This window comes from Oryzias latipes, chromosome 11 (assembly GCF_053564925.1).
Source record: "Oryzias latipes strain Hd-rR chromosome 11, Olatipes_Hd-rR_3.1".
In the NCBI taxonomy this organism is placed as follows: Eukaryota; Metazoa; Chordata; class Actinopteri; order Beloniformes; family Adrianichthyidae; genus Oryzias; species Oryzias latipes.
The window spans coordinates 8773565-8798221 of record NC_136247.1 but is presented as its reverse complement, the minus strand read 5'-3'; the positions used below and the strand labels follow the sequence as shown (position 1 = coordinate 8798221).

The window sequence follows — 24657 nt, the reverse complement described above, 5'->3', positions numbered from 1 at the left end:
AGTATCATTGGCGCAGAAGTGGAATTTCATATGTTGCTCAGTAATGACGAAAGCAGGCAGGTAGTTGCCAGACGTGGGTTAAACCAAATCCATGTGATGGTTAGAATGCAGAAATTTACGAAAATTCACAAATCATATACTAAAAGCATTAAAATATATTTATGTACATGAAAAAAAAACAGAAATAGAGCAGCTAATCTGTCATGTCTGACCAGTGTGTGTTTGATTGGCTGATTGTTTAACTCTTCAGTACAGCAAATTCTTGATATGGCTTCATTATTAATCATGAATTCTTAGAAAAATTACATTTTTGGTCAGCATAGAATAAGTGCTAAACTATTATGAGTATAGATTTAGTGTTACAATTGTAAATTTTATATACAACCAAAGTCCTACAGAGTTTTTCAACAAGATAAAAGGATTATCAGCTAAATTATAGGAAGATTTTATTGAGTAAAATGTGAAATTTAGACTAAACTATGTTCTGTAGGTGAAAATCTATGTCCTGTGTATCATAACTGCTTTATTTTGTGATATATGTTTGAAGTTTTGATATTAAAGGACGTCACAGAGAGAAGTTGCCTCGCGCCAGCAGGGGGAGCTTTTGTCCGCGTGCCGAACGAGTGCGCGCCTCTTTGCGCAGCTGATGATCAGCTGACTCCGCTCCTAAGGATCAGCTCGCCCACGCGCAGACGGACGCGTCAGAGCGTGACTCCTCCGGTAACGGCCGCGCGGCTCTCTTCACGTTTTTGTTTGTGCGACTTTGGCGCGAGTTCTCCCGGTGTCTCGGTGAAGAGAGGCGCACGCGCTCGCCGGAGCGCCCGCGCCTCAGTCTGCCCTCGTTTCCTCAGAGCCAGCGACGTGTCCTCGCGGGGATTTCAGCAGCCGGGGGCGCCTGTTTGCGTAAATTCAGTCAGGTTTGCGGAGGGGCAGGAGGAGGAGGAGGAAGAGGAGGAGGAGTAAACCCCCCTCCGGCGCAACACGTCTCCGAACTGCAGGAGGAAGAGGAGGAGGGGAAGGTTGTTGTTGGACCCGTGCGGAGGAACCATGAGGAGCGCGTGGATCGTGCTGACCGTCGCGCTGAGCGTCTTCCTCTGCGGGGACACGGTGAGTTCTCCCGGACACGCACGCGCAGCTCCGTCCGCGTGAAGACTGTTTGAAAAAGTTCAGCCTTCACAGCTGAAGGACCCAACGGCGGGTCGACTCGCACTCCGCTCACCTTCAGACGTCAAGTGAAGAAGTCATTTGTCAGACAGATGCAGCTTATCTGTGATTAGACTGAGGAGGTCTGAGCTTCACGAGGAGAACTTCTCCATCTTCAAAACAGAGAAGTGAAGTGGCTCCTCCAGTTTGGAGATCAATCCACAGATTTGACTTTCAGGAATGCAGACCTGGAATGAAAAGTCCTTCAGTTCCTCCTTCTGCTCTTTATGGTGGTGAAACAACAGCAGCTGAAGAGAGCAGCTTGACCTTCTCAGGTTCCTTGAACCAATCTTCTTTTGTAAATCGTTGAATCACTGCGGACCTGGGGTCTAGTTCTGCAGGATCTTCATGTGCATACCTTCTTAGCCAAACGCTCTGACCCGTGCTGTTCTGACCCGTGCTGTTCTGACCCGTGCTGTTCTGACCCGTGCTGTTCTGACCCGTGCTGTTCTGACCCGTGCTGTCCTCGTCTGAACAGCAGTCTGAGGTTCTGCTCCATGGTTGGTTGGTGTCACATTCTGGAGACATGTAGGGAGTCCTAAAGCTACAATCACACCAGCCACCAACCAAGAGTCAAAGTATCATAAAAGCTGAACACAAACAGGCATCGGTGTGTACGTAGCTTAAAATGGACGCATTTTAGTTGGAAGTGAAACTTGTAATTGTCTGAATTTGGTGTTGGAGTATCAACAAATTCACTTTGGATCCATCTCTGTTGAGTTTTGAGGTCCTGGAACACCTGAAGGTCAGTGGATCTGTTTGGTTCTGATGGACCTCCTGAAAGTTTGCTTTCATCTTTTTCTCAGTATAAGCATGATGGATGTTTGTTTGTTAAAGTGAAACCACTGTGAGCCCCCCAGGGCGCACTCAGTCCATCTTCCCACCATTACGCAATCCCTAATGGAGCCTTTGGGGGGCGTTGCAAGGGGACCAAGCTTTTTCTACTCTCCTTCACATCCAGAATGAACCCAACCATCCAGAGGAGGTTGGGTTCATTCACCAGCTCACGTTTCTTGCCAGCTGTTGTACCTCTTGTGTGCTTGTATTTGTTCTTTGGGACTATATGTTATGGGATCATGCTTTTGTGAGGACCAACAAGAACCGTGTTCGACGCAGAGATGATCCCCAAATAATAAGTCAATTCTGGTTAAAAGGGAGTCCAACCCACAATAACTTGTCCGATTTAAAAATTGCAATTTAGCTAATGTGGTGATATGGGTGTGTTCCCGAAGGGAAATATCACACACGTGCTTTGTGTACTTTTGTCCCCAACCCCCAAGGCCGTGAAACAGTAGTGGTCCATGGGTCACTGAGAACAAAAATAGAACTCTTATTCTTCTTCTTATTATTATTATCTGATTTATAAGGAAGTTTGAAATTGGAAAAACTATGGGATACTCTCTTCCACATTTGTCTATGACTCACTCTTTATGCACGTCTATTCGTTCTCCTCGATTAAGCATCGTGAATATGTTTACTAGTTTCTTAACCCTTTTACACTTGAGCTTTGAAATTCTTTCAACTACCCCAACTCTTCGACCCTAAATGGAATTAAAGTAATGCTATCGGATTCTTAAGCGGGGAGAAAAGTAGCCTTGCGCTTTGCACCAATATCCGCACAAAGTCGCTCTTCTCCGAAACAGAATCCGCTGGTTCTCGTCGATTGGGTGAGCGCTTCACTTCAGTGAAGTGTTCCAGATCAGACGGTTTCCCTCTGCTTTAGAATCTGCTGGAATTACTTTAATTGCAAAAATAGTTGAAAAGTTCTTGTAACTGAAAAAATATCAACACTAGAGCTGAAGCTTTGGAGTTAAAGGGTTCAAAAACTGAATCGACTCACCATTCCGTTTTTTTTTTAGATGACATCCTGTTCACAATTGTTGTCAAAATGGTTTTTATCAACATTAACCTTCATAAAACGCCGCTTAGCCCTGCTCTACATATGCTAGCCCTTTAGCGACTGGAGGAATCCCGACTCAATTTAGCCAATCAGAAGGACGGTTCTGTGCTACCATCAGCACAAACCCCGATTTTTGGACGCACAAAATCAGACTAATACAAAATGTTTACTTTGGCTAGAGTTTTCAGAAATGGTCGTTTTTATGACGCAAAAAAACTATCTTTTTGTGTGGGCAGCATCCTAAGCGCAAACAAACAAATGACAAGATACGGATGATAACCTACATCTAATGAAGGGCTTTCGGGGTTTGTGGGGGGTTGGTACTTTTTTGGCTGAAAGTTTTTGGTGGGGGGAGGATTATGGTGTGGGTTTAGTGTGGTATGCATGTTGAACCGATCTGGACCTAGTGTTCTTGTGTGGAAGCGGTCTCTAAGTTGATTCTAGAGTGAAAGAGCCTGAAAAGAGGTGGAGAGATGGGAGAAGTGGTTAGGCGTTTCCATTTTTCCACCAATAAAAACGGGCTTGTTTCACCCCCCCCCACCCCCCCCCACACACACACACATTGTGGTGGCATAGAGTTTGGACAAATGTAGGTTTGAGAAGTTCCCCTTCCTCCTCCACCTCCACCTCACAGGCTGTTTCTCTGGCAGGCTCCCTGAAGACCAGCGGCTCGCACAAAAGAAAACAGATCGAAGGCCGTCCACCACCAACACGGTTACTAAGTAGATCACGAGGAAGGGGGAGCCGGGGGACTTTCATTGGCCCCGCCTTTCTCTTTTTTCCTGTCCTTAGAGACTCATTCAATGTAAACTCTGAGGAGAGAGGAAGAGGAGATGTTTATATTCCTCCTGCGTCTCTAAAGTGGAAGAGGATGCGAGAAAGGGCAGACCTTTTAGTCCTAAATATCCTCCACTTTGTTGCTAAGATGACGGAATAGAAGTAAGAAGCCGGTAAATCACAGGGGTAGAAGATCAAATATGTTTTTGGATGTTATTCTGCAGTTTTTCCTCCAGAAAATCTAACAAATGTCTTGAAACTCTAGTAGTTTTACATTTGAAAATTCTCCCTAGCAACCGTTGTGTCCCGATAACTTTCTTGGTATTTGAAATTTGTGTTGACGATATTTTTGAAGTGTTTATGTTGCCATGGCTAAAATTAGGTGGTGGGGTCGTGCATCCCAAGGACAATCATTTTGAGGAGTATGAGCTGTCATTGTTATTCCAACATTTGTTGCATTAATCCTACAGCTTTAGCTCCGGTGTTAACATTCTTTTGACCAGCGTAACTCTTCAATCGTTAACGCAGTAACGTAATTCCAGTGGATTCTGAAGCGGAGAAGTAGCGGCTTTGGGCTGATGTGCAAAACATTACAGTAGTCATGTGTTTACGAAATCAACGTAAAACTAATGATTCTGTCGCAAAGAAAACCACCATTGCACGTATATGCAACACTTAACGTTGATAACGTGTTGCGTGTCGGTGCAAAGCTGATACTAAAAGCCACTTTACTCCACATCAGAATCAGCGGGTTCACGTTTGACAACATTTGACAATTCTTCCTAGCAACCACAACTTTTTTTTCGCATTTGAATTTTGTGTTGACGATAGTTTTAAAGCGTTAATGTTACCATGGTTACCTTTAGCTGGTGTGGTCATATATCTCTAAGACAGTCATTTTGGAGAGTCTGAGTGGTTGTCGTCGTTCCAACAGTTGTTTCATTGACCTTTTAGCTTTAGCTCCAGTGTTGACGTTCTTACAACTGCTGTAATTCTTTCATCGTTTACGCAATTATTTTATCGTAATTCCATCGGATTCTGAAGCGGAAAAAAAGCAGGTTGGTGCTGTTATGTAACACTTTACAGTGGTAAAGTGCTTACGCCACCAACAATTCAGCTGATTTTGCTTTTCATATCTGCTTAAAAAGCCGCTCTTCTCCACGTCAGAATCAGCTGATTCACGTTGATTGTGTTGTTACGGTCAAAGATTTACGGTTTGTCAAATTTAGGCGTCACCGGTAACATCTCTGGCGGTAAAGGGTGAAGAGCTTAATCTGAGCTTGTTTGTGTTCCGACTCGTGGTTGACATTGACATCATAAGCAGGAAGAAACAGAAGATCAGGAAAGCAACAAAGATCAGGTGGCAATAATCACAAGTGGACCTCCATCACCCGATGCTTGACCTGGAAGCAGTTTATGACCGCTTTGACTTCCTTTGTAGGACCCTAAGAAGATAAAGGTCTGATGAAGAGGAGCTGCACTCAAGGGTACATGGTGTTTCCTCTCAGTGAGCCCCAGAGAGGAAAAAAGAGGGCTCCCCATGAATATTCAGGGTGAGACGTGCTCACCATTGTAAGGCGTCGTAGGAGGCTGCAAACGCGGAGAAAACCAGCCAGGACCCGAATCTGAGCCCTATCATGGTTCCACCTTTGGTAAGAGATAGTGTTGACCAGTTCAGTCAAGCTTTTTGGACTGGAGAAGCTCAAGAAGATCCAGACAAGAAACAGACTTTTATATAACATTGAACATTGATCTTCACAAGACAGAAACTTGTTGAACAAACTTTGAGGTCAACAGAGTCTTTACATATTCTACTTCTGCGATCTTTGATCCGATCAAAGACATTTTGCACATGGAACCGCAGCCTCCTGGAAAAGTCTATTGGCATTAAGGGGTGGGGGAGATGAGATATAGATGTTATCACTGAAGTAGAATCACATATGTTGTCATGTTTAGCGGCCACATTCATGCAGACACCTGCTGCTCAAGTTTGAGTAAAAAAAAAAAAAACAACACTTTTCTCCACGTTTCTGACTGAAACGCTCCGCTTCAGCCGCGTCACTCGAGCCCAACGGTAGTTTTGACAGCTCCACAGGAGCGAGTGCGGGAACAAAAACCGGTTTCGGGGGAGTTGGGGAGAGAATAAAGGACTCTTCTCAACGAGAACATTCATTTTTCTCTGACAGGATCTGACGGTTTGAATAAGGAAGGCTTTCAACAGCGTAGTTCGTATCGACATGCATTTCCTTTGAGAAATGTAAGTGTGATGATTTTTGGTTTGAAAAAATGCAAAGAATAATAATCCGTCATGGGGGGTTTGAAAACAACTTTAATCCTTTTTTTTCACAGGTCAGACAATTGAAATGAAAAAATAAGGAACAAAAATAGAAAACCAAGTGTTGTTTTTTAAATTTTGCACAAAGAAGCTCCCTAATATCAATTTTGTGCAGTTTTAAATAATTGTATGCATTTTATTTGGTAACATGCTGAAAACAGATCCACTGGAATATCACATTTTGATCAGTCACCTTCAAAGATACCGTGTCTGTGTGTTTTTTCCTTCACAATAAAAGCTGAAGTTCCTGCTGAGTGTGAGCTGCTTCAGGCCTCCCAACAGGAGCTGGTCGGTCTGCATGGAACTGGGTGACGTTTTTCAGGTCACACAAACAAATCATAAAGCAACGCAGGACAATTGTTGCAGCTGATGTTGTTTCATCGCTTTATGGAAACTCTCTTTGAACCCTGGAGAGGAGGAAGCACAGCTGCAGAGGGGGAAGCGTGGGAAACTCTGAAATGAATCCTGATGCTATGAGACGGATAGAAACGTGATGTCATCCTAAAAGAACTAAAAGAATGATTCAAATTTCTATAATTAAAAGCCAATAAATATTGAAGTCAATACTATTTATGATTTATGAATCAAGGTGGTGTTTATTGGAGTTTGTAACATGTTCTTGTGACATTTGTTTGATGATGGAGGACATATTTAAAGGAAATTAAGCTAAATAAATTGCATTTATGAATATTCTTTGGGTCAAATCGTTGTACATCAGGAGCAGACGAAGAAATGCTGTTGGGAAAAATAGCATTTTTGTAACAGAAAAATGGCCGGGCGGGGCACAAGCTCCCTGCTCTGCTCCATTCGGATGCATTGACTTATAAACAAATGGATCCATCTACGTCTTTGTTTTCCTCGTCTGAGCTGGCGTCTGACTCAAATTTGTAGGACTAGATGGCTTCGATCTTGCTCGCCATACCTTTTGCCATGCTAATGTTAGTTTGGGGGTGTGAGGGGCTATAAGCTGGCGAGGGAGTGTGTAAACTCTCAGCAATGGGGGAGGGGGCGGGGTTTGTCCCCGCCAAAGCTCTGCTGTCGCTCTGCAGAAACTATGTCCTAGAAAATGACAGAGTTTTATGATTGTGACTTAAAAACAGCAGAGTCGTCATTAAATGACCACTCAGATGGCGTTTCAAATAGATCAAAAGATGATCGGAGCGGGACTTTAAGCTACATTTTCACTTCTTTGAAGGAGAGAAGGCAATACGTTTAAAAAAGATTGCAGTATTTTTAAGTTTTTATCTATAAAAAAACAAAAAATTACATTTGTTTTCCTACGTTGTGATTTATAAAGTCTACGAAAAATTTGTAACACTGCTGATATTGTTTTTGCACCCTTTTACTCAGACTCGAAAAGGAAAAATGTAAAAAATAAATCAGGTCAAATATTTCAGAGAATTTTATGTCAGACACATAAATTTCTGAACAGAATATTTTTTTGCGAGAAATTTGTTGCTAAATAAATAATAAATTGTGACAACATTCTGGTTAATTCGTGGCCGATCACCTCTGTATTGATCCGATATGGATGTTTTCTTGTTTGTTAGAAGTTTTTCTTCTCTGAAAGAGGGCTTAAAGGAGTCCAGATGTCTGTAGGGTTCTACTTCGCCATGAAAGCGGGGCTTGGCGTCGCAGGAGCTTCGCCTGACCTGCAGGTGTCCCGCCTCCAGTAGGAGCGCGTGCACGCCGCTCGTGCTCTAATGCATTTGGGCATCTCATCTGCACGCACGCATGCGCCTGCTCCAAAAGCTTCCGGGAGCGGCTGGACCTGCCACCATCAGGCGGGCGGGCGTCTCTCTAAGCGCACACAGTGTGGCCGTGAAACCGAACCCGGTGGGAGCATCAAAGTGGAACCAGCAGGAGCTGGAGGACATAAAGTCCGCTCTGTGTGGACTCCTCCTGGTGTGTAACGGTAGCCGACCATCGCAGCACAGCTGCATTCCTGTGTGGAGGAAGAGGAGCTTGTTTGACTCCTCTGTCCTTCATCCCCTCGTCCTCAAAGGACTGGAGGCAGCTCCATGATTGCCATCATTTCTGTGTGGAGGTCCCGGTCCACGCTCTTCCTCAGGAGTCCACAGGAGCTTGCCACTCATACGTTCGATGCCGAGGCTTCTGTGCTCCTGGAGTCTTTGGGATTCATCACCGATGCAACTTTTTATAACCGCCTTTAATTATTAACCAAGGAGAGAACACAGAGCTCTTAAGAGGAGTCACTGAGGAGCAGAAAAACACAGCAGCACTTCAGAGGAGGAGACATGAGGAGGTTCTCTTCTGGTGTCCCTTCACTGCTGCTCCCGCCTTTACTTTTTGTCTTCACATTTCTTTTCCTTCCTCCTCGTCTTAATGTTTGGAGGGAAGTACAGTCAGGACCATAAACATTTGGACAGAGACACCTTCTTTCTAATTTAGTTTCTGTACATAACCACAGTGAATTTTAAATAAAACCACTCAGATGCCATTGACGTGCAGACTTTCAGTTTTTACTCCATGGGTTAAACAAAAAGATTGCATAAAAATGTGAAAAACTAAAGCATTTTTAAACACAATCCTTCATTTCATGGGCTCATAAGTAATTGGACAAATGATATAACTGAAAACAAAATGGTCATTACTAATATTTGGTTGAAAAGCCTTTGTTGGCAATGACAGCCTGAAGTCTTGAACTCATGGACGTCACCAGATGCTGGGTTTTCTCCTTCTGAATGCTCTGCCAGGCCTTTACTGCAGCAGCTTTCAGTTGCTGTTTGTTTGTGGGCCTTTCTCTCTGAAGTTTAGTCATCAACAAGTGAAATTCATGCTCAATGGGGTTAAGATCAGGTGACTGACTTGGCCATTCAAGAATATTCCCCTTTTTTTGCTTTAATAAACTCCTGAGTTGCTTTGGCTGTATGTTTTGGGTCGTTGTCCATCTGTATTATGAAACGCCGCCCAATCAGTTTGGCTGCATTCACCTGGATCTGCGCAGACAGTATGTCTCTGAACACCTCAGAATTCATTGGGCTGCCTCTGTCTTGTGTCACGTCATCAATAAACACTAGTGTCCCAGTGCCACTAGCAGCCATGCACGCCCAGACTATCACACTGCCTCCACCGTGTTTTACTGATGATGTAGTGTGCTTTGGATCATGAGCTTCTCCACGCCTTCTCCATACTTTTCTCTTGCCATCATTCTGGTAGAGGTTGATTTTGGTTTCATCTGTCCAAAGAATGTTTTTCCAGAACTCTGCTGGCTTTTTTAGATGCTTTTTAGTATAATCCAATCTAGCTTTCCTATTTTTTGAGGCTTATGAGTGGCTTGCATCTTGCAGTGTACCCTCTGTATCTACTTTCATGCAGTCTTCTTTTTATGGTAGACTTGGATATTGATACGCCTTCCTCCTGGAGAGTGTTGTTCACTTGGCTGGCTGTTGTGAACGGGTTCCTCTTCACCATGGAAATGATTCTGCCATCATCCACCACTGTTGTCTTCCATGGACGTCTAGGTCTTTTTGCGTTGCAAAGTTCACCAGTGCTTTCTTTCTTTCTCAGGATGGACCTCACTGTTGATTTTGCCACTCCTAATACTGTAGCAATTTCTTGCATGTTTTTTTTCCTGTCTTCTCAGCTTAATGATGGCTCCTTTCACCTGCATGGAGAGCTCCTTTGACCACATGTTGTCTGTTCACAACAAATCTTCAAAATGCAAGCATGAGTCCTCTAATCAACTCCAGGCCTTTTATCTGCTTCACTCATAATGACATAACAAGGGAATTGTCCACACCTGACCATGCAATAGCATGGAAGTCAATTGTCCAATTACTTATGAGCCAATGAAATGATGGGATTGTGTTTAAAAAATGCTTTAGTTTTTCACATTTTTATGCAATCTTTTTGTTTAACGCATGGAATAAAAGCTGAAAGTCTGCACTTCAATGGCAACTGAGTTGTTTTATTTAAAATTCACTGTGGTAATGTACAGAAACTAAATTAGAAAGAATATGTTTCTGTCCAAATATTTATGGTCCTGACTGTAAGTAAAGTGAAGGGAGGAGCAGCAGCTTCACCTGTACAGGTGAGCTGGTTAAAGATGCTGAGCGGCGCTGTGGGTCCAGTCAGTATTCCTGCAGATCTCCTCCTCCACAAATGCAGAACCGTCATGTGACTTGGTGTGGGTCACAACCACGGACTTGTAAGGTGACAGCAGCTGATGTGCGAGGAGGAGGTGCCTCGTCTTCCTCATCCTGACTCCCACAGTTGAAGGTTAAGCCTTTGTAATGGGATCAGAGGTCGCCACCTGCTGCTCGGCTCCCATCATGCCCTGCTGTCTCTCCCTGACATCATTCAACTTTTTATTTATTTGCTTCTTAACAATGTCGTCTGACCCCCCCCCCATATCCTCTTAAGGAAAAGGCCGAGTGTGAGTTTAAAGACTTCAGATTAGGCAGCCGAGTGGTAAATGGTAAATGGCGTATACTTGTATAGCGCTTTCTACCTTTCGAAGGCCCAAAGCGCTTTACAGTCACAGACCCATTCACCCATGCACACACACATTCACACACAAGAACGGCAGCCGTCTCTTCTCTATCCCCTTCTGATCGGTCAGCTAAACTGTGGGACCTGAGGCACACACACAAGCATTTACACAATCATGCATCCCCACAATCATGCACCTACACAAACATGCGTCTATACAAACATGCGTCTACACAAACATGCGTCTACACAAACATGCGTCTACACAAACATGCGTCTACACAAACATGCGTCTGCACAAACATGCGCCTGCACAAACATGCGCCTACACAAACATGCGTCTGCACAAACATGCGTCTGCACAAACATGCGTCTACACAAACATGCGTCTACACAAACATGCGTCTACACAAACATGCGTCTACACAAACATGCGTCTACACAAACATGCGTCTGCACAAACATGCGCCTGCACAAACATGCGCCTGCACAAACATGCGTCTGCACAAACATGCGTCTGCACAAACATGCGTCTACACAAACATGCGTCTACACAAACATGCGTCTGCACAAACATGCGCCTGCACAAACATGCGTCTGCACAAACATGCGCCTGCACAAACATGCGCCTACACAAACATGCGCCTGCACAAACATGCGTCTACACAAACATGCGTCTACACAAACATGCGTCTACACAAACATGCGTCTGCACAAACATGCGCCTACACAAACATGCGCCTGCACAAACATGCGCCTACACAAACATGCGTCTGCACAAACATGCGTCTACACAAACATGCGTCTGCACAAACATGCGCCTACACAAACATGCGTCTGCACAAACATGCGCCTGCACAAACAAATGACAAATAGAAGTGGGTTTCCAAAATGAATTCCAATGTTTTTAAGGTTCCTCTTTGGAATTTTAAGCTTGTTTGTCAGCATTGAAGTCACTGACTGTTCCTAATTTTTGTTTTAGTTAGACATTTGATTAGAGTTAGACTAATTGGCAAAACAAATAGAGAATCTGACAGTTGCTGTTTACAAATGACAAACCTTTTCTTTAAACTGGCCTCTGTTTCCAGTTCTCGGGAAAGATTTGTTTTGTTTCCGGATCATTCTGGTGCATCATTTTCTGTTCTCAACAAGTAATTACGGTAAGCTGTAGTTTGTGAGCCTTGTGGGAGGTGTGTTTGCTCCTAAAAGAATCGATCTTGACTTGCTCCTCTCTGCCAGGCTGATGGAAGACCGTGCGATTCCTCGTGCTCCTCACAGATGCTTTGGCAGCAACAAGAGGCCTGATGGCGCTTAGATTCCTGTTGGTTGAGGTTAGTCCAGCTGGAGGATGAGGGTCTCTGCAGCTCACATGTTAACTCGGCATATCCAGCTGTGCAGTGCCGATTGGGGAGGGGAAGGGTGAAGATGAAGCTTGATGGGAGAGATCCTCTGCTCCTCCTCCTCAGCACTGCGAAGGTTTCCCACGGTCCACAGATTCACAAAGAAGCTGCAGTTTCCTGAGGAGCTCCACCTCTGTTTAACAACAAGAGGAGTTCCTGTAGGTTCTGGCTGGTCCCCATGTGGTAGGAGCTGAGGAGGTTAGAGAATGTTGCCGGCCTCCTTATGAGGAACAGTCTGTGCTGAAGGCATTTTTCTCTGAGGTGTGGGCGGAGCCACGCCGTAACGCTCCGTCAGAGCTGAGATGTACGAGCTGGTGATCATGGAGGAAGTGGGATGAGCGCTGGTTCTTCAGATTCCCCACATGGAGGTCTCAGAAACATTAAAATGTAATCAAGCAAAACACTTCACTGTGTGACCAAGAATAAATGTTGGATTCTTCAAAATTGCTTTGTCTTCATAAACACCTGTTTTACCTGCTCAGGCGAACAGAGCGGCTGGACAGGACTCTGAAGAAGCTCTGAGAGTCTTTAGAAGACCAAAGCGGGAGAACCATCTGAAGGGTTGAACATCAAACCCGTCTGCTCAAATCCTGATCGATGCAGATCTGATTTGAAGAAGGTTCAGTGTTCCATGACCCTGCACGTCTGAGCTGGAAACCCCATTTCCCCCTTAATTGTGCCATGTTCCAGGTTGTTTTAGTAATAAGAGGTCAATCTGATCAAGGATCTAAAGGGTGGGGTGTACGGGGGGGACATTAATCTCGTGTTGGGAGTTTGCATGTGCAGGTCAATGTGTGTCAAATTGGGTTGATGGTGACAGAACTGCAGGTTTTCTGTCTCCATAAATAAAAGTCTGTGTTGCAGCTCTACTTCTCTCTCCACAGCCCATTTATTTGGATCAGTGAGTGATCAGGAAGTCTGAAATTCTGCAGATTAGAACCGATACAAAAATAGAGTTTTGGATTTTTTTAATGGCAAAGTACCAACTTCCAGTCTGTCATCTCTCTTTTTCGAAATAACATTTTCTTTATAACCACATGAAGAACTAATACCACACAAACAGTTTTTTACGTTTAACTGAACTCGGCATGTAAGCATTTACAGCGCAGATTTGAAAAGCATTGGAGCCTTTACAACAGCTGACTGATTCTACTTTGGCAGCAGAAATCTCAACCAAACATGTCCTGCATTTTCAGATCAGGCATGCAGAACGTCGGGGTGGGGGGTAGAATTTCTCTTTACTGAACTGATTAAGTGCATCCGAGTTTTTTGGTTGTCTGCTGCCAATTCCTCTCCGGAGTTCAAGCCACAGTAAGACTGCAGAGTATTTAAATCCAGGAGCTGGTTTCCTTCCATAAGCTATTTGTTTTTTTTGTAAACTTTTACGTATTGTAATTGACTGAGACTTTTCCAGACTCCTAAATTCAAAGTTGTGTTATCTCTGCCCAACAACAAACCCCTGACGTGTACGCCCACCTTTGAGAAGCATCAAGACCTTCAACAAGTACCCAACCGTTCCAAAAGCATTAGCATTTGACGTCACCTAAACTCTCTAAGGAACAGAATCAGGCCAAAACATCACCTGGTTGACAGGAGCTCATCATTGACGATCCGTTGGTATTGTAATCAACAAACAACCATCTTCAAATCCAAACAAATCAATGTTTTTTTATTTTAACTTTTTCGTATCGTCCTTTTCAACAGAAATGGAAGCAACAGAGATTTCTGTTAGCCTTTACGTTGACCCCCTTGCAAACCCTCTTAGAATATTCTTCTTTGTTCTCTAGCTGTCAACTGTACACGATAAACTTTCTGAACTTTCTCCATCTGTGGACACGTGAACAGAGATATTTATGCTACCTCTCCAGCTTCATGAAAGTCAACAGTTCTTGATCTTCCAGGAGTCTGAGAACGCTGTAGTGTCAGGCATGTCTAACTCAAGACCGGTGTGTGATTTTAGAGAGCAGCTTAAACCAACACAACCCATCTGATCACATGGGACAGACTTGGCTGACGTCTGGTTCCAATTAGCTCTCGGTTTCGTAAACATTAGCCTGTGCATTCACATGTTTTTCTCAGCTGTAGTGTGGGAATACAAACAGATTGTGTTTAATTAAAGTTTTGTTTAATTGGACTTGGTTTTTCTATTCTTGTGTTTTAGAATCAGAAAATGTCCAATTGATCCCCAAATCCCAGTAATTTCCAGAAGGTTCACATATTTGTTGCAGATGTGTTCGACAAAAGAATAATATGCTGGGAGAGAAAACGGTGCATCCTTGCAACACGTGATGTTAATTATCTGATGTGAATGATTGAAAATTTTGTTTGATGGTCCCAAACCTCTGGGAAGTGGACTGGTACCGGTCCGTGAGCCACTTAGTACCAGGTTGCAGACAGAAAGAAAATGCATAGGCTGACTTTGATTATGTCCGTTTTGTTTATTTTCTGATACTGAAGGAAGTTTTATTTTGAAAAACTACCGGATTCCGTTCACCTCATCTGTCTGTCACATGACCTTAAGGAGCTGGTCGAAGTTAGTAGTTTAATGCTTAAAAACTAAGAAAAATCAAACAAAAAAGTAAAAAGAGTCAATGAGGAAAACGAATAAGAGTCTTCAACTTCAAAGCTGCGATTTACACACAAAAGCAGGAGTTTTCCGCGACAAATGGATTTATCGAGACAGTTCTTCTCAAAAACGAAACAGCTTTGTTTGATATGTGGCTGCTGACTTTTTAATATTTCAAATGCACAAATAATAAAGATGCAGACACTTTGGATTCATTTCTATAATGATATTTATATTCTGTTGTTCCATTTTATTTTTGCTTTATTTATCCATCACACCTTAAAAGTCGGACGCAGCTAAAGCTAGCCTCCGGTTTGACGTCTGTCAGCTGCAAACATTTAACAGAGAATGATGTTCTGTTGATAATGTTGTCAACTTGCTGAAGACGTGTCCGATCCGAGGAAACTTGTAAAAGGGAGATTCATAGTGGATTAGGCAGGCAGCTGTTAAACTAGAACAGAAAATGTTCTTAAGATAAAAATAAATCCAAAATAAATCAGGATTTATGTAAAAACAAAATATGAAAAATCATTTTAATTTGAAAGGTGATCTCAGAGTGAGTTGAGTTCTCAGTGCTATAATGGTCTTGTGAGTCGCACAAACAGTCGCGCAACTTAAATCTCGTGGGCCGCGACTCAAGTCTCGTGTGCCGTGACTCAAGTCTCGTGGGCCGCGACTCAAGTCTCGTGGGCCGCGACTCAAGTCTCGTGGGCCACCGCGACTCAAGTCTCGTGGGCCGCCGCGACTCAAGTCTCGTGGGCCGCCGCGACTCTAGTCTCGTGCCCCGCGTCTCAAGCCTCGTGGGCCGCGACTCAAGCCTCGTGGGCCGCGACTCAAGCTTCGTGGGCCGCGACTCAAGTCTCGTGCGCCGCGACTCAAGCCTCGTGGGCCGTGACTCAAGCCTCGTGGGCCGCGACTCAAGTCTCGTGGGCCGTGACTCAAGCCTCGTGAGCCGCGACTCAAGCCCCGTGGGCCGCGACTCAAGTCTCGTGGGCCGCGACTCAAGCCTCGTGGGCCGTGACTCAAGCCTCGTGCGCCGCGACTCAAGCCTCGTGGGCCGTGACTCAAGCCTCGTGAGCCGCGACTCAAGCCCCGTGGGCCGCGACTCAAGTCTCGTGGGCCGCCGCGACTCTAGTCTCGTGGGCCGCCGCGACTCTAGTCTCGTGGGCCGCCGCGACTCTAGTCTCGTGGGCCGCCGCGACTCTAGTCTCGTGGGCCGCCGCGACTCTAGTCTCGTGGGCCGCCGCGACTCTAGTCTCGTGGGCCGCCGCGACTCTAGTCTCGTGCGCCGCGACTCAAGTCTCGTGGGCCGCGACTCAAGTCTCGTGGGCCGCGACTCAAGTCTCGTGGGCCGCCGCGACTCAAGTCTCGTGGGCCGCCGCGACTCAAGTCACGTGGGCCGCCGCGACTCAAGTCTCGTGGGCCGCCGCGACTCAAGTCTCGTGGGCCGCCGCGACTCAAGTCTCGTGGGCCGCCGCGACTCAAGTCTCGTGGGCCGCCGCGACTCAAGTCTCGTGGGCCGCCGCGACTCAAGCCTCGTGGGCCGCGACTCAGGCCTCGTGGGCCGCGACTCAAGTCTCGTGGGCCGCCGCGACTCTAGTCTCGTGGGCCGCCGCGACTCTAGTCTCGTGGGCCGCCGCGACTCTAGTCTCGTGGGCCGCCGCGTCTCTAGTCTCGTGGGCCGCCGCGACTCTAGTCTCGTGGGCCGCCGCGACTCTAGTCTCGTGGGCCGCCGCGACTCTAGTCTCGTGGGCCGCGACTCAAGCCTCGTGGGCCGGGACCCAAGCCTCCTGGGCCGCGACTCAAGCCTCGTGGGCCGCGACTCAAGCCTCGTGGGCCGCGACTCAAGCGACACCAGCCCTTAAAGCTCTCGCAGCCCTAAAGTTCGCACCAGCCCTAAAGTTCTCGCAGCTCACAGCTAGGATTAGAAATATCATTATAGTTCTCCTGCTCAGACAGCAGACACGGACCCTCAATGACTTCTTAATGTTCTCACAGCCTCATCCAATGGTTATTTGGTGGCGTCATTGTGTCGTTCCTGCAGGACGGCCAAACATTTTGGACCAAATGTTCTCCTGATTTGCTCCATCGGCAGCTTAGAGCAGCAGTTTCCTCCCGTGCTGCTGTTGTGCAGGACTTAGCGGGATTAGTTCTGGTGGAGAGTTTGTGGCTTCAGTGAATGCGAATGTGCGACTGCACAATCTGCCTGTCATGTGAGAAACATTAAAGTCATCTGGGTGACCCCCCCCCCCCCCCCCCCCCTTGCTGGTCTGCAGCCCATCAGAGGGAAAACAGTAAATCTTTGTTTCTGAGCCGACTGCAAAGATGTTGCTAAAGAGAAGAAAAACATTGTAGGAAGGACTTTAATAGCTAGAATTGGTGGCTCTTCCTTCCTCTTCTGAATAAACTCTTCAAATTTGGACTGAATTTAAAATGCAATCATTTTTTTGTTCCTTTGCTGTGTTAGGAATATTTTGAAAGAGACTAAACATGATTTCTATTCTTTTAACTAAATGATCACTAAAAGAGTGATAAAAAATGGATCCATTTCCTGAACCTGCTTAGTCCCTGTCAGGGTTGCGGGGTTGCTGGAGCCTATCTCAGCCACTGTTGGGCTGAGACACTGTGGGGTACATCCTGGACAGGTCTTTGTCCCACGTTTCTCTGACGGTCCTCCCTGAACGTTCTTCTGTGTGTTTTCAGAGAGCAGCAGCTCAGGCCTCCTCACAATCGGATGACCTGTTCCTGGAGGAGCCCGGCTCAGGAGGTGTCTACCCTGAAGATGACGACGACTTTAACTCTGGATCTGGCTCAGGTACAGTAGCAGATTTTTTTGTTTGCTTGTTCCTCACCCTCTCTGTAGTTATTTTAATTCCTGCAGCTGTGGTAAAGCAATTCTTCTGCAGACGAGCTTCATTTTGAGGTTCTACTGGTCTGAACCTACACCAGATCCAAACTTCAAACCATTATCCACTAAATGTGAAGGTCTGTGATCAGAAGTTTGGTTTGCACACATGCAGGTTGACGGTTGGATGCTGTTCTCCTTACAGGTGCCGGAGGAGAGGAGGAGGAGCAGGAGGCACCAATGACCACCAGCATGGTCTTTGTGGAGGCCAAAACAGCTCAGCCCACCAAGACGATCCTTAAAAACTTCATTCCAAAAGTAGGCGCCATCCCGGACAGAGGCTCCAGAAAAGACCTCCCAAGAAAACCCATCACAACCGAGGTAGGATGTCCAGAAAAACGTCCAACTAACCAGAAAACCAAGAGCTGAGGGAGTCGGTTAGAACTGAAGTTCCTTGAAGTTCCTTGTCTTTCCTTGCTCCTTCAGCTGGCCTTTTAAAGGTCTAGTTCCCGGCTCAGGTCACCTGGGTCACTTGATCTTTATTGTTTATTTAACCCTTTAACACCGAAGCTTTAGCCCTTTTTTTTCTTTCGACAACCGTAACTCTTCAACCGTTTAGGCAATTAATGTAATTCCAGCGGATTCTGAAGTGGAGGATAGCAGCTTTGTGCTGATCTGCAGATATGTTGAACCGTTTCTCTAATCCTGGATTCCTACCTTGAAGTACACATGTTTTCTTAAGCCCAGAGCTACTGACCTTTGAGACCACGCCCTCATGGCAAGGACTCTAGTGATACTCCTTCTGAGAGCATGATCGAAGAGACACATTTCAAGAAACGAACGTCCTTTCTTCATCGCATGGGTCAGATCAGGACTCTGGTTCCCTCTGGAATTCTGGCAGGTGGAGCTCCCAGGTAAAGAGCAGAACCGGGCAGTAGAAACGTCACGAGAAAGTTCTGCTAAACACAAAGTCGTCTCATCTGAAGGAGCGCTCGTATCCTCAGCCGGCCGGAAGATGTGGCTGAACCTTTGTTCTTCCATGTCAGATCTCTGAAGGTCTTTTGCCTTTTTATAAAAGAAACAAATGTTTGCGTTTTAACTTCATGGTTGAGGTTTTGACTCTGGAGACTGGGGAAGTATTAACAATGTTCACCACAGTTTGTGAAGTTCCTGAGAGATATTTGATAAAAAATACTCCTTTTGAAGTATATAGAGATACTTTTTACATTTTGAGATGTCCTCTTCATGATCCGTCCGTCCAAAGGATTTGTAGATTTCCTCCCAGAATGATTTCTATGTCTCTGCCAACTTGCAAAATTCCAACTCTGTCCTTAAACCTTCTCTTTTTTTCCTCCACCAGGCTCCAATTCCGGTCTCAGAGGACCAGAAGATCAGTACGACTGGTTCTCCAGGCTCTGGCCCGGGGCCCGTTGAGGTCCACTCAGAGAACCTCTTTCAGAGGACGGAGGTGTTGGCAGGTGGGGGTCCAAGTTCAGTCAATTTTTGAGAGTGAAGTTAAACATGTTAAAAAAAAGTTAAATGATGGGAATAGAGCTGGAGATGAAGGTCAAGAGGATAAATTAATCCACAAAAATCATAATTGGGTTGTAGAGAATTAATCTGAAATATGTTAAGTTTTAATAAAAAGGTCAAAATTGAGGAAAACTGTAAACATTGAAGGAAAATAAACCAAAATATTATTTTGATGACACAAAAATAAGATAAATTTTATAAGATATTGTTATATATTATTAGGATAGTTAAGTCAAAACTGTTGACAGTTATGTGGATAAAAAAAAACCTGTTTACATGCAGTCCTGTGTTTCAGCCAGTGGAGGTTAGCCAACAGACAGGATTCAAAGACAGAAAGTGTTCCAGAGCATTTCAACAGTTTAAGAAGGTGCTTTTAGGTAAAATGAGGTCTGTGTTCCTCAGACATAAAGTCAATGACGCAAAAAATCAAAAAGCAGTGTTAATATGATGTGAATATAAAGAAAACATGTTACTACATGAAAAGCATTCATTAGCTGCACAGTGGGGGAGACTGCATTGCTGGAACAATGAAAGCAGTACAACCATAAAAAAGCATCTCCACCATTTATTGACTTCAATATTAGATAACATAAAAGTAGATCCAGCCTTAAATGTCCTTCTGTTTGGAAATGATCGCGTTTGAGAGTTTTTGTATAGATTTCAGCCTGATGGGAACATTTTGATAAACTCATTATTGAAAAATCAAATCAGCTTTCTCTGGCTTTGGGGCAGTGGTTGAACTATCGGGATTCTGATCGCAGGTTTGGTTCCAACTCTGCCCAACCATGTGTGTTAAAGTGCCCTTGCCGGTGCATGGCAACTAAATTGTGGCTAGATTGTGGCTGTGGCTTAACATGGCTAAAATTGTGTGTGAATAGAGAGTGATTTGTGCATCCCTAAAGAAAGCTGAAAGGTAAATGTATAAGTAGATGCCATTTATCAACAAGCCCACACAGAAACTAGATTTTCAGAGATAAAGTTGACTTCATAAAGATTCAACTCGGATTGAAAACCTATTAAATGGTAGAATCAACTTGTAAAATGAACATTGCAGTGGTCCCCAACAAAAAAAAAAAACCCACTCACAACGACATTGTTCATCCAATTCTGAATTTAGTTTTATTTTGGAAAACCACTGGATTCTCCCCACAATCCACTCATTCTTGACGCAGGTCAAGTTGCTCGGTCACGTGTTGAAAATCTATCCACTGCGCTCTTAAAGCGGCTGCTGCGACAGCTAAACTGAAACCCCCAAGCTACTTTTTGAAAAATTTATTTTTGTAGAAAGGAGCCAGAGAAGAAACAGAAGAACAGCTTTTGATTTCCAAGAAAAAGGTTTTACATTTTAAGAAGAAAAAAAAAAGGAACCTATTCTACAAAAATGTATTTTATTGTGACAGTTGTTCCAACAACCTGACAGTCTAATGTTACAACAATGTTGCTAATAAAGTTGTTTAAAAGGTAGAATTACGTTCATTATTATATTGAGGAAATTCTAGTTCAGTGACTATTTATTTGTATTTATTCATTGCGTTTTTAAGGTCGGTCAAGGCTAAAGTTGGAGTGCGATTAATTTATTTATTTTTTTCTTTTTTTTCCTTCCTTTTTTTTCAAGCTTTAACTGTTATGGGTTAAAGAAAAATCTAGCGCATTTTAATGGTTCCTTACGTGAACAAATAAAGTTTAAAGCAGCTGCAGAAATTTTATAGGATAGAGATGAACTTTACCCTCAATAGTTAAGGGAAACTGGAGGCCAAAAACAAAATTTCCGTGTCGCTTCATCCTCTTTGCACTGCTCTGTGAAAATATTTTCTGACACTAAACTAGTCTGTGGCTTGAAAAAGGTTGGGGACCACTGCCCTAGTGAATAAAGTCAAAAACCAGAAAGTCATCGTCTTTGCTGATGATGGTTTGTTTTTTTTTTTGCTTTGTTGTAAAAAAAAAAAAAAACTGCTGTTTTTTTTAACCAATTTGACACAAGATTCAAATTTTACATTTCACGACTTTAATCATAACTCCCTCTCTTTCAGCTGTTATTGCAGGCGGCGTGATTGGCTTCCTGTTTGCCATCTTCCTCATCCTCCTGCTTGTCTACCGCATGAGGAAGAAGGACGAAGGCAGTTATGACTTAGGGGAGAGGAAGCCCTCCGGTGCGGCCTACCAGAAGGCCCCCACCAAGGAGTTTTATGCATAAAGCCCCGCCCAGTTGGCGGAAACCTGCCAGAGACTGTCCACTAGAGTCCACGAAAAGCCGTGCGAGCACACCAAGCAGCAGCCAAACATGGCAGAGGTCAAATGAGAACTTTTAGTATCCTTACTGAGACTTTTTTCTTCTGTGTGTTTCTGAAACCTTGACAGCCATCTTTCGATGAGTTCTGCTGCGGAGCGACGCTGACTGCAGCAGCACAAAAACGCAAGTTTGAGTGGAAACAAACGTCAATTAACAACCTTATTTACGCTTTGAAGGAGCGTCTTTTTCTGTCGTTGTTCTGTAGTCCAGACACGGTAATGCCATTGGTTCATGCCTTTCAGTGTTTGCTTTCTGGACTCTTCTTCAGCTTCGCACTGTTTTTGTGTAGGTGTCTTTTTTTTTTTTTTTGTCTCACACAAATTTCCTAGTTATCGCTACGGCTTTCACCTGAGGGGGGCGGTGTTGTTTTTGACCCACACAGATGCACAATCCAGCTCGTGTCAGACACCTGGTTGCCACTCTGCACAAGTTTGCGTGATCCGGACGCTCCTGAAGATTTCCCAACGCCTGGAGGCATTTTATCGTTCGCCCATGATGCTTTGCTGGAAGCAAGGCAGCACAGAGTGGCTGCAACCATGTCACATGACTTTTAGCCCCTTCCCTCTGCTCTTTGACATTTTACCTTGTGACCTCATGGCTCCTTCGGTTTGCCGCTGCTTTTTCTACATCCAGAGGTCACATGGTCAGCAACACCCACTTGCACCCAAAGACTTTTTGCCCCGCCCCCACGTGTTTCCTGTATGTTAGTTTTTATTCCTCGCTAGTGTATGAGATGATATTAAAGTATGTGTAAGTATATATATATATGTGTATATTTACAAGTCTAAAACCTTCAAAGTGCCTACGTGGAATCATGCTCCTGCTGAGCGTGGGGTGGGGGAGGGGTGGGGGGCAGTGTGACTGTAAAGCTAACTTTTTTTTTTAGTCTTACGAAGCTGACAGTATTGTACCTGTAAGTTGAAACAACACTACTGAATAAACATTGTGGCCTAACGTCACGCCGAGTCATCTTGTGTTCGGCCCCCAATAAGTCCATTAAAGCCGAGAAGATCGAAGAACAATCTCCCTACAGCCACGGAAAATGACGCTCAAATATCATCTTAGAAAGAGCGGTACATACGTGAAGATTAATGTCAAGCTGCAGGTTCAAATAAAGTTATTATAGTCTCACTCTGATCATGTTTAGATCTTTTTTTGAATCGTTCCCAGTGGTCTTTTAATTATGATTATACCATTTTTAGGCCAAATCCAAAAACCTGACGTATTTTTTGTAGAGCGTCAGTAGTTCCCTAAAGATTCACTTCTGAGTTGTGGGCGGGACTATTGGCACAGAGAAACCCCGCCCCTTCCCTTCCCCATGGCTGAGAGATCTCTGTTTACCCTGTCTCCTGCTAGCTTATAGCCCCTCACACCCACAACCAAACATTCCCCGTGCAACAAAAATGAGAAGTTACATTGAAGCTGTCCAGCCGTAGAGTTTTGATCCAGACGCCAGCTCGGGCGAGGAAAACAAAGACGGTCACGGATCTATTTGTCCACACGTGGATGTAATAGAACCGAGTGTATCAGGGAGCTTATGGCCCGCCCAGCGCATTTCCTATGACACAAATACAATCTTTTTCATATGGCATTTCTTTTTTCTGCTTCGAAATACTCAGAAATGCAATTTAAGCTTAATTTTCCTCCATCAGAAAAATGCTACAATTTAGGAATTTACTTATCAACTTTGAGAATGAAGCAGAAACTAAATTTAGTCAGTAAACTTAAAAAAGTGTTGATCGGGAGTCTGGACTTAACAATTTTTTTTTAGCAAGAATGAAAGTTTTTATTTCTTTAAAAAAAAAAAAAAAGCGGCATTTTAGAAGAACACTCACCTGAGCACAGGTGTTAGCTCACCTTTGCACTAACAGTTTGCAAGATTGAATGACTGAAATATTTCACACTAGTTGGTTTTAAGGCATAAGTATGCGTGTGAACACTATCTGTTTTGTGTTCATGTCGACAGATGGACATTTTTGCGGCTAGCAGGTGTGTTGATAACATTTCAGTGTGTGTGTGGACAGGCCACGCCCTTTTTGTACTACATTTGAGCCGTACCGTAATGATAAACAACCAGTAAACCTGTCTGCTCTATGCTGCTTCATGGTCTTACCCCCCTTCCCCTCCTATTATCACCCCCCCCCCCTTCTCTAACGTCCCTCTCTCTTCTTCCCCTCTTTCCTTTTCCGTCCGGTCCAACACCAAAGATTTTCAAACATGATTGAAATTAATAAAGTTTGGCCTCAATTACAAAAGGGGTTTATTCAGACATACCTTTGGTTTGTCTGAAGATGAATAACCCCTCTTGTTAAAATAAAATATGTCCAACACAAGAGGCCCTCAGCTCTCATCTGTCTGCCCAGCTGTTGGACAGGACAAGTTTAAAAAAAAAAAAAGTTTTTATTTCTTTTTTTTTTTTACTTTTTGAAGGTCAATGACAGGTTCCAGTTAAACACAAATCCTCCTTACTAGATCAGTTTTAGGAACTGCAAGTTGGTCTCAAGTTCACCTCTGTTCTGTTCGTGTTTGTACAGGTGAGGCTCACAGAACGGTTTTGGTTGTTTGAACAGAAATGTTTCTGCAGCCCGTTCCTTTGTGTGGGAATCTGCCACCACAGCACGGCTGCATCTGCACGATGGCGGTCTGCTTCTGGAGTCGGAGGAGGACCACAAGGTTCCCGGGCTTCCGCCACTGACGGCTGCGCCTCGACTCCAGCACAGAGCTGCAAAACCGTCTCAGCTGGGATGGCAGGAAGTGTTTGGGTGTGACCCAGGGCCGGACTTCTTAATGTTGGTTGGGCCGTCGCCATCGACTGCCAGACGCAGGAAAGAGATGCCTCAATATTCTACCATTTCCATCCTGCATTGGGAAAATGCTTAAAACTTTATTGGCAGATACCATCTTCTCATGAAACAAAAAACAGTCTGATCTGAGAAACTAAAAAAAAAGCAGATTTACTATTTAACAGTTTGGCTCTGCTGTATTTTTCTTTTATAACCCTTGTGCTATCCTAGGCACTCTAACATTGGGAGTTGGGTCATCTAGACCCACTAGACAGTGCGCTGAACCTTTTTTCTTCAATGATTTGTGATCTTCACTGGTGTCCATGGATTACATGAAATCTTTCCACCTTTATCCACCTTTGTCATGGTAGGGAGAACACGTCAATGTAAGGATCGGGTCATCTGGACCCCATAGGATAGCACAAGGGTTAATGGGATAAGCATTAACCACCCAGATAACGAGAGGCGAGCTGCCTGCTCACGGAACCTCCGCTCGTTCCCTCGCCCCGCTCAAGACAGCTGTCATGTGGATTTTAATCCCCTCTGTGACTTTAATCTGCCGCTGTAAAC

General features: G+C 44.4%; 1 protein-coding gene across 1 annotated transcript; it reads left to right on the top strand.

The window, feature by feature from the left end:
• The first annotated feature begins 645 nt into the window (after positions 1-645).
• Positions 646-22263, top strand: sdc2 (syndecan 2). Its single transcript, XM_004074157.5, has 5 exons — positions 646-1107; positions 17340-17451; positions 17687-17862; positions 18842-18959; positions 21045-22263. Exons 1-5 carry the CDS (start codon positions 1048-1050, stop codon positions 21206-21208), a joined length of 630 nt encoding a protein of 209 aa, XP_004074205.1. The 5' UTR covers positions 646-1047; the 3' UTR covers positions 21209-22263.
• Positions 22264-24657: the final 2394 nt, after the last annotated feature.

Bases quoted from the DNA above. Each gene is read 5' to 3' on its own strand.
- sdc2 (XM_004074157.5), top strand. From the start codon at position 1,048: ATGAGGAGCGCGTGGATCGTGCTGACCGTCGCGCTGAGCGTCTTCCTC. The intron at 1,108-17,339 runs GTGAGTTCTCCC...GTGTGTTTTCAG, and splicing joins TCTTCCTCTGCGGGGACACG to AGAGCAGCAGCTCAGGCCTC. The intron at 17,452-17,686 runs GTACAGTAGCAG...TTCTCCTTACAG, and splicing joins TAACTCTGGATCTGGCTCAG to GTGCCGGAGGAGAGGAGGAG.